The sequence below is a fragment of the Oncorhynchus masou genome, unplaced genomic scaffold, assembly GCF_036934945.1.
Source record: "Oncorhynchus masou masou isolate Uvic2021 unplaced genomic scaffold, UVic_Omas_1.1 unplaced_scaffold_514, whole genome shotgun sequence".
In the NCBI taxonomy this organism is placed as follows: domain Eukaryota; kingdom Metazoa; phylum Chordata; class Actinopteri; order Salmoniformes; family Salmonidae; genus Oncorhynchus; species Oncorhynchus masou.
The window spans coordinates 358,942-368,819 of record NW_027011543.1 but is presented as its reverse complement, the minus strand read 5'-3'; the positions used below and the strand labels follow the sequence as shown (position 1 = coordinate 368,819).

At 42.4% G+C, this 9,878-nt stretch overlaps 1 protein-coding gene across 2 annotated transcripts in view; it reads right to left on the bottom strand.

The window, feature by feature from the left end:
• Positions 1 to 848: 848 nt before the first annotated feature.
• The window catches only part of LOC135535773 (uncharacterized), a 37,126-nt gene continuing 28,096 nt past the window's right edge, over positions 849 to 9,878 (bottom strand). For both annotated transcript variants that reach the window (XM_064962203.1, XM_064962202.1), the window contains 4 exons: positions 6,145 to 6,486; positions 5,777 to 6,046; positions 5,592 to 5,675; positions 849 to 5,449 (listed from right to left, as the gene is read on the bottom strand). In XM_064962203.1, the coding sequence (XP_064818275.1) occupies positions 5,383 to 5,449; positions 5,592 to 5,675; positions 5,777 to 6,046; positions 6,145 to 6,486 (763 nt within the window). In that variant the 3' untranslated portion in view covers positions 849 to 5,382. The remainder of the gene's footprint in view (positions 5,450 to 5,591; positions 5,676 to 5,776; positions 6,047 to 6,144; positions 6,487 to 9,878) is intronic.

The window sequence follows — 9,878 nt, the reverse complement described above, 5'->3', positions numbered from 1 at the left end:
GCGCATTGTTTGTTTGTTCTGTTCCTCTCTCTCCTTCTCTGTAGCTTCCGGGTATGCTGGAAAAGGACCCGAGCTAAGGGAATTGGGTTGGCTTTATAGTGCCTGTCCCAAATGGCTCATTAATGCATATGGGCATATTGAAAGATATTGTCAGTAGTGATGTAATGTTGTAAATGTTATGTTGTGATATTGTTTAAAACCGTGTTGCAATGTATATCCTTTAGTATGTTTAGTTCATGGAAAATGTAGGTTTGTATTGTTAATTGATTAATTAATTAGGGTTAATTGTTCTGAGGGGAGGGGCTAGCCCTACAAAAGGAGCCTCTCTTTCAGTCATGGAGAGGCAGTTTGGATTGAGCTGTGGATGGGGCAGCATTGTTTTTAAGCTGTCCCATAAGGTAGACGTTGATGGCAGTATTGTTGTTTTTTGTTCCGGAATCACTTGTAAATAAACACCTTTGCACAGAAGAACTTTTGCGGTTCCGCCATCTTTTTATTTTGATAGAGGTTAGGTTATCCAGTTTAGCCTTCTGGCCTACTCTACGTGACAAGGGGTCTGAAATCTCGCCACCTCAGTGGTTCTCTCTCTTGATGCTGGAAGATTGAACGCCAACCGATTCCGTTGACATCCTTTACCTAATATGGTGTTTCCTGGTAAATGGGCGGATCTGGGCATCCCGAGATCTGCCTGTCAGAGGGAGATGTCTTCAACAAACAACTTTTACATCGTCATGAAAAGAAACACACGTCGGGTGGGATCGCGTTCATACCAGCAATAACTTGAAAGTGATTATTTACTATTTACTAGTAATGATTTCAACCTTTAGAGAAAACACTGTGACAAACAATCATGTGCCTCATGGGACATTTATTAAAAACACAAACAAAATATAAATAATTTAAACGGTCAAAAAATGTAAACATTTGGGAGGTTTTTCTGTTTTGATACCAGAAAAAAGTCTTAAAACGTGTGTGTTTTGTTTTATTTGGATAGAGACAAGTACCAACACATCATCACATTAAACAATCTTCAGATGGACTATAGTGTTTCCAGCCTAAACTCATTTCCAACACCTGTCCCTAGATGATTGTTATGGAAACAAAAGGAAAGAAATACATCATCAACTGATAATCACATCAATAGAACAGGGCATCAAAGCTGGGACCTGAGAGAATGGTCCGGCACTTCTATCTCAAGGTCATCAACTTAAATAGTCATCACTAGCACTTTAGAGGCTGCTGCCCTACGAACATAGTCTTGAAATCACTGGCCATTTTAATAATGGAACAATAGTCACTTTAATAATGTTTACATATTTTGCATTACTCATCTCACATTGTATTCTATTTCTACTGTATCTTAGTCAATGCCGCTCTGACATTGCTCATCCATACATTTATATATTCTTAATTCCATTCCTTTACTTTAGATTTGTATGTATTGGGTATATGTTGTAAAATCGTTAGATGTTACTGCACTGTTGGAGCTAGAAATACAAGCAATTCGCTACACATGCAATAACATTTACTAAACATGTGATTGTGACCAATAACATTTACTAAACATGTGAGTGTGACCAATAACATTTACTAAACATGTGAGTGACCAAAAATATCTACTAAACATGTGAGTGTGACCAATAACATCTACTAAACATGTGAGTGTTACAATTAGATTTGATGGTATGCACAAAGCAAATGGAAGAGGCTAAAATTAGATGAAATGGAATGCATATTTATCCCTAATATTTACAACCAATGGAGGTAAAATGATCTTACTTTGGGAACTAAGAAAGTATTCTCTAAACCTCCCACTTTGGGCTGGATGTTTCAATGTGTATGTGACCCCGTCAGGCAGCTTTGTTCTGACTTGAACTAGGACTGTGAAGACCAACGCTTGAGACGAGAAGCAAGTAAGGGTGTGAACATTTAATAACCAACGGACAGAAACAGAATACGGACATCAGACAAAACAAGAACAGCGTCTGGACAAGGGAAACACAAACGACAATAATGATGACACAGGGGAAAAAAACGAGAAACAGACAGATATAGGGGATGTAATAAAACAGGTGATTTAGTCCACTATATATGTTATTTTGAAAGAGGTTAGGTTATTTGAATGAGTAGGTGTGTCCAAACGTTTGACTGGTACTGTCTGTGTGTATATATATATATATATACACACATACATATATATACACATACACACACATATATATATATACAGACAGTACCAGTCAAACGTTTGGACACACCTACTCATTCAAAGGGTTTTTCTTTATTTTTACCTTTTTCTACATTTTAAAATAATAGTGGAAGACAAAACTATAAAATAACACATATGGAATGATGTAGTATCCAAAAAAAGTGTATTTGCATTCTCTCAACCAGCTTCATGAGGTAGTCACCTGGAATTACTTTCAATTAACAGGTGTGCCTTGTAAAAAGTTAATTTGTGGAATTTCTATTCTTCTTAATAAGTTTGAGCCAATTAGTTGTGTTGCGACAAGGTAGGGGTGGTATACAGAAGATACCTCTATTTGGTAATAGACCAAGCCAATATTATGGCAAGAACAGCTCAAATAAGCAAAGAGAAATTACAGTCTATCATTACTTGAAGACATGAAGTTCAGTCAATGCAGAACATTTCAAGAACTTTAAAAACATTTTCAAGTGCAGTCTCAAAAACCATCAAGCTCTATGATGAAACTGGCTCTCATGAGGAATGCCACAGGAACGGAAGACCCAGAGTCACCTCTACTTCTATTCTTCTTAATAAGTTTGAGCCAATTAGTTGTGGTGCGACAAGGTAGGGGTGGTATACAGAAGATACCTCTATTTGGTAAAAGACCAAGCCAATATTATGGCAAGAACAGCTCAAATAAGCAAAGAGAAATTACAGGAACGGAAGACCCAGAGTTACCTGTTAGCTGCTGAGGATAAGTTCAGTCACGTTAACTGCACCTCAGATTGCAGCCCAAATAAATGCTTCACGGGGTTCAAGTAACAGACACATTTTAAACATCAACTGTTCAGAGGAGACTGCATGGATCAGGCCATTATGGTCAAATTGCTACAAAGAAACCACTACTAAAGGACACAAATAAGAAGAAGAGACTTGCTTGGGCCAAGAAATAGGGCTGATGAGTCCAAATCTGAGATGATTTGGTTCCAACCGCCGTGTCTTTATGAAACGCAGAGTAGGTAAACGGTGATCTCAGCACGTGTGGTTCCCACCATGAAGCATGAGGTGGTGGTGTGAAGGTGTGATGGTGCTTTGCTGGTGACACTGTCTGTGATTTACTTAGAATTCAAGGCACACTTAACCAGCATGGCTACCACAGCATTCTACAGCGATACGCCAACCCATTTGATTTGCGCTTATTGGGACTATCATTTGTATTTCAACAGGACAATGACCCAATCCAGGCTGTGTAAGGACTATTTGACAAAGAAGACAAGTGATGGAGTGCTGCATCAGATGACCTAGCCTCCACAATCACCTGAATTCAATTGGTTTGGGATGAGTTGGACCGCAGAGTGAAGGAAAAGCAGCCAACAAGTACTCAGCATATGTGGGAACTTCTTCAAGACTGTTGGAAAATCATTCCAGGTGAAGCTGGTTGAGAGAATGCCAAGAGTGTTTAAAGCTGTCATCAACAAACAATTGTAGAACACATTCACAGTAATCTGTTCAAAACAAAACTATAAATGTCACAAATTGATCAACAAAAAGCATCAAGTATGAAAAAATAAAAAATAAAAGCTTAAAACACATGAATAAAACAAGTTCATTCCAATCATTTATTAAAAGAAACAAAATAATGTATGAATAAAGTATTTACACACAAACTGGTAAATAAAACTACATGTTCTTAACCCTCACACTCACTCACACATTCAAGAGTTAACTACTTTTATGATTCCATTTAAGCAGTGGTGGAAAAAGTACACAAAAAAGTAAAAGTAAAGATAATAGAAAATGACCCAGGAAAAGTGCAAGGCGCCCAGTAAAATACTACCTGAGTAAAGGTCTTAAAGTATTTAAAATATACTTAAGTATCAAAATTAAAAGAATAAATCCTTTCAAATAATATTAAGAAACCCAGACGGCACGATTTTCTTGTCTTTTACATTTACGGAAAGCCACAGGGACTCATCATTTACAAACTGAGTTTGTTTCGAGAGTCTATCAGATCAGAGGAAGTAGAGATGACCAGGGATGTTCACTGTTTAGAGAGTCCATCAGATCAGAGGAAGTAGAGATGACCAGGGATGTTCACTGTTTAGAGAGTCCATCAGATCAGAGGAAGTAGAGATGACCAGGGATGTTCTCTGTTTTGAGAGTCCATCAGATCAGAGGAAGTAGAGATGACCAGGGATGTTCTCTGTTTAGAGAGTCCATCAGATCAGAGGAAGTAGAGATGACCAGGGATGTTCTCTGTTTAGTGAGTCCATCAGATCAGAGGAAGTAGAGATGACCAGGGATGTTCTCTGTTTAGAGAGTCCATCAGATCAGAGGAAGTAGAGATGACCAGGGATGTTCTCTGTTTAGTGAGTCCATCAGATCAGAGGAAGTAGAGATGACCAGGGATGTTCTCTGTTTAGAGAGTCCATCAGATCAGAGGCAGTAGAGATGACCAGGGATGTTCTCTGTTTAGTGAGTCCATCAGATCAGAGGCAGTAGAGATGACCAGGGATGTTCACTGTTTAGTGAGTCCATCAGATCAGAGGAAGTAGAGATGACCAGGGATGTTCTCTGTTTAGTGAGTCCATCAGATCAGAGGAAGTAGAGATGACCAGGGATGTTCACTTGATAAGAGTGTGAATTGGACCATATTCGTGTCCTGCTAAGTATTCTAAATACTTTTGGGTGTCAGGGAAAATGAATGGAGTAAACTGTACATTATTTTCATTAGGAATGTAGTGAAGTAAAAGTATTCAAAAATATAAATAGTAAAGTACAGATACACTAACAAACGGCATAAGTAGTACTTTTTAAAAAATTTTAGTACCAATTGTTCGCCACCTTACGGGACTCCCAATCACGTCCGGTTGTGATACAGCAATCCCAAGTAGTATTTTTACTTAAGTACCACTGTGTCCACCAGAATATACAGTAGGACAATTTTCTCAGATCAATCAGTGTGATTTTGAACCAGCCTTCTACATTGACACATTATCCTGTTATTATAAATTATCTTCACCAGATGTCAAACCTCTTGTCTGTCAGGAAGGGTCTTCTGTCCTGGATTCAGCCTTCTCTTCCTGAACTAAGACCTGATGTTGTTTCACCAGATGTCAAACCTCTTGTCTGTCAGGAAGGGTCTTCTGTCCTGGATTCAGCCTTCTCTTCCTGAACTAAGACCTGATGTTGTTTCACCAGATGTCAAACCTCTTGTCTGTCAGGAAGGGTCTTCTGTCCTGGATTCTGTTGTTGAAGAGTCTATAGAACATGATTATTATGAATCATTATTACATCATTCGACAACAAATCTCCATCCTCCAACAGTTGCCCCCAGAAACAGACTCACCCATATGATCTCCCACACACACATGCTCTTGCTCACCATCACACACAACCTTACCGTATGGTGTGTATTGAAGTGTTGGTAGAGACCAGTTGGAGTATTCTGTCAGTCAGAGCATCAGTGATGACATTGTGGCTCAGGCTACAACACACACACACGGAGACAGAGACAGAGACAGAGAGAGAGAGATCAGACATTTGTCATGCAGTCACATGGACACACACACAGTGAAAGCCACTCACTCCAGGACTTGTACTTTATGCAGGTGTGTGATCAGGGGCTGTAGCTGGTGGTCTGTGAGTTGACAGTGGCTGAGGTCCAGTTCTGACAGACCCTCTGAGTGTTCCAGAACCAGGGCCAGAGATCCACAGGCCTTCTGGTCCAGCCTGGTCTCACTGAGGTCCAGCTCCCCATCCAGGGCTCTGCACAGGGACTCTGCGTGCCTCAGCAGCCCCTCTTCAATCCCCTCACACACAAGGTCCAGCAGCTGAAGTAGCAGAGCTTTGCTGGGGCTGAGAGGACAAGGAGCAGAGTCAACATTATGACACAGAGTAGGTTTAACTCCTACTGATTAACTAGTTGGTCAAATGTTTGCCTTTGTGTGTCTAACCTCAGCTTGACAATATGCAGGATGGGAAGCAGCTCCCTCAGTGCTCTGTCCTTCACCTCACAGTCTCTTAGGATGAGCTGGACCTGGTTCTGGACCAGCTGGGTGCTGTGTTGGTTCTGCTTCAGAACAGAGTTGATGGCCATGCAGTGGTCAGTGGTCAGACACAGAGCCTTCTCCTGGTCCTGAACTGACAGGTCCACAGAGGAGGAGCAGGAGAAGTCCAGTCTGTAGTGCAGAGACCTGAGCAGCCATACTGCTGTTGGTGGTGATGATGGCGCCCCCTGCTGGATCTGAGAGGAAGCACAGCACTGGAGGAAACTCAGCAGTAACCTCCTGTCAACACTACAGAGAGACAGAGAGAGAGACTTATTTACACACCATCACACATTAAAACATTGATAAAGACAATAACAATGTTAGTCGGGTCAACTCCCAGGCGACCCCCTTCAATTCTACCCCTAGCTGAGGTAAACCTCTTCGGGCTAGGGGGCAGTATACGGAAGTTTGGAGAGTTGGCGTGCCCGAAGTAAGATTCCTGTTTCTCAGACTCAGAAGCTAGGATATGCATACAATAGAAAACACTCTACAGTTTCCAAAAATGTTAAAATAATGTCTGTGAGTATAACAGAACTGATATGGCAGGCGAAAATCTGAAGAAAATCCGACCAGAAAAAATGTAAATTAAATCACAGGCTTTTATTTTGTAAAGCTTTAGAAATCTCCTATGTCCGTCCACCAATTGATATAGCTTTCAGTAATTGTCAACTGTCATTATTCAAGGTTTTGAGGCTGTTTTTTGAAAAATGAATAAGAATTTTGACTTACAGTGTGATGACTGTTAGGGTCACATCAGTGGTTTTGTGCGCAATGGAGGAGACGCGCGCTTGCTAATTTGGCGTTCATATTGAACACAGTCTTTTTGTCACGACTTCCCCCGAAGAACCTCTCCTTGTTTGGCGGTCGATGTCACCGGTTTACTAGCCATCGCTGCTCCATTTTTGTATTATCCATTTCACACTGATCCAACATCTTGGTGCCATGCTGCGCCTCGACCAACGCAACCGGAGTTACCTCTACCCATTCCTCCTGGATCCAGTTCCAGTGGCATGCGTCTCTCCCTTCCCAGGGAGTATGATGGGACGGCAGCCCGGTGCAAGGGGTTCATATTACAACTGGACCTGTACCTGGCCACCATTCACCCAGCTCCCTCGGGAAGTACTCGTCTCATGTCTCTCTGGGAGAGCTCTGGAGTGTGGGGAGCCTGACGCAGGGAAGGCATGAGGAGAGAATCAGTCTCTTTCTCATTGACTCTCCTGTGTTTCCTGTGGTACTGGGCATGACCCCATCATTTCATGGCAACAGAGGGCTCTCACAGGGTGTTCGCGAGAGTGATCGGGGAGGTGTGTAGTGGTTTCCGTTGGTGCTAACACAGTGGAAAGTCCAGATCAGATCTCCACTGTGCGCATTCCCCCCGAATATGCCGATTTGGCTCTCGCCTTCTGTAAAGAGATGGCGACTCAATTACCACTCCATTGACGGGGCGATAAATCTCCTGCTCTTCCCAGGAGTCACGTGTGTCGCGGAGACGGTGGTTATGGAGACATATATTCTCACATACAGTGGGGAGAACAAGTATTTGATACACTGACGATTTTGCAGGTTTTCCTACTTACAAAGAGTGTGATTTTTACGTAATTAATTACCATTTTATTGCATGACATAAGTATTTGATACATCAGAAAAGCAGAACTTAATATTTGGTACAGAAACCTTTGTTTGCAATTACAGATATCATATGTTTCCTGTAGTTCTTGACCAGGTTTGCACACACTATAGCAGGGATTTTGGCCCACTCCTCCATACAGACCTTCCCCAGATCCTTCAGGTTTCGGGGCTGTCGCTGGGCAATATGGACTTTCAGCTCCCTCCAAAGATGTTCTATTGGGTTCAGGTCTGGAGACTGGCTAGGCCACTCCAGGAACTTGAAATGCTTCTTATGGAGCCACTCCTTAGTTGCCCTGGCTGTGTGTTTCAGGTCGTTGTAATGCTGGAAGACCCAGCCACGGCCCATCTTCAATGCTCTTACTGAGGGAAGGAGGTTGCTGGCCAAGATCTTGCAATACATGGCCCCATCCATCCTCCCCTCAATACGGTGCAGTCGTCCTGTCCCCTTTGCAGAAAAGCATCCCCAAAGAATGACGTTTCCACCTCCATGCTTGGGATGGTGTTCTTGGGGTTCTACTCATCCTTCTTCCTCCACACACGGCGAGTGGAGTTTACACCAAAAAGCTCTATTCTTGTCTCATCAGACCACATGACCTTCTCCCATTCCTCCTCTGGATCATCCAGATGGTCATGGCAACCTTCAGAAGGGCCTGGACATGCGCTGGCTTGAGCAGGAGGACCTTGCGTGCACTGCAGGATTTAAACCCATGACGGTGTAGTGTGTTACTAATGGGTTTCTTTGAGACTGTGGTCCCAGCTCTCTTCAGGTCATTAACCAGGTCCTGCCGTGTAGTTCTGGGCTAATCCCTCACCTTCCCCATGATCATTGATGCCCAACGAGGTGAGATCTTGCATGGAGCCCCAGACCGAGGGTGATTGACCGTCATCTTGAACTTCTTCCGTTTTCTAATAATTGCGCCAATAGTTGTTGCCTTCTCACCAAGCTGCTTGCCTATTGTCCTGTAGCCCATCCCAGCCTTGTGCAGGTCTACAATTTTATCCCTGATGTCCTTACACAGCTCTCTGGTCTTGGCCATTGTGGAGAGGTTGGAGAGGTTGGAGTCTGTTTGATTGAGTGTGTGGACAGGTGTCCTTTATGTAGGTAACGAGTTCAAACAGGTTCAGTTAATAGAGGTAATGAGTGGAGAACAGGAGGGCTTCTTATTAAAGAAAAACTAACAGGCCTGTGAGAGCCGGAATTCTTACTGGTTGGTAGGTGATCAATTACTTATGTCATGCAATAAAATCCTAATTAATTACTTAAAAATCATACAATGTGATTTTCTGGATTTTGTTTTAGATTCCGTCTCTCACAGTTGAAGTGTACTTATGATAAATATTACAGAGCTCTACATGCTTTGTAAGTAGGAAAATCTGCAAAATCGGCAGTGTATCAACTGCTTGTTCTCTCCACTGTACTTATTCTTTCGAGATTAGAAAGTCTGTCAGATCTGTTACATACCTGTAATTGTAAAAATATGTATGTATCTGAATCCCTGCTTCAGGGGTATATTTGGTCCCCCACTTCACCCTTCTCATCCAGTTTATTTTTTGCGAAAAAGAAGGATGGAGGTCTGCGTCCGTGCATTGATTATCGAGGTCTCAAAATCACTGTGAGATACAATTACAGTTACCACGGCGATTGAGTCAATGCACGGGGCGTACTTTTTCACTAAACTGGATCTCAGGAGCGTGTACAACCTGGTGCGTATACAGGAGGGAGACGAGTGAAAGACGGCGTTTAGTACCACCTCAGGGCATTATGGGTACCTTGTCATGCCGTATGGGTTGATGAATGCTCCATCTGTCTTCAAATCCTTTGTAGACGAGACAGGGACCTGCACGGGCAGGGTGTAGTGGTGTATATCGATGACATTCTAATATATTCTAATATACTAATATGTCCGTCAAGGCTGAGAAATGCCTGTTCTTTCAGCAAGCAGTCTACTTCCTAAGGGACCGCATTTCAACCGTGCGTAATTAGCCGACTCCCAACACGGTAAAGGAGG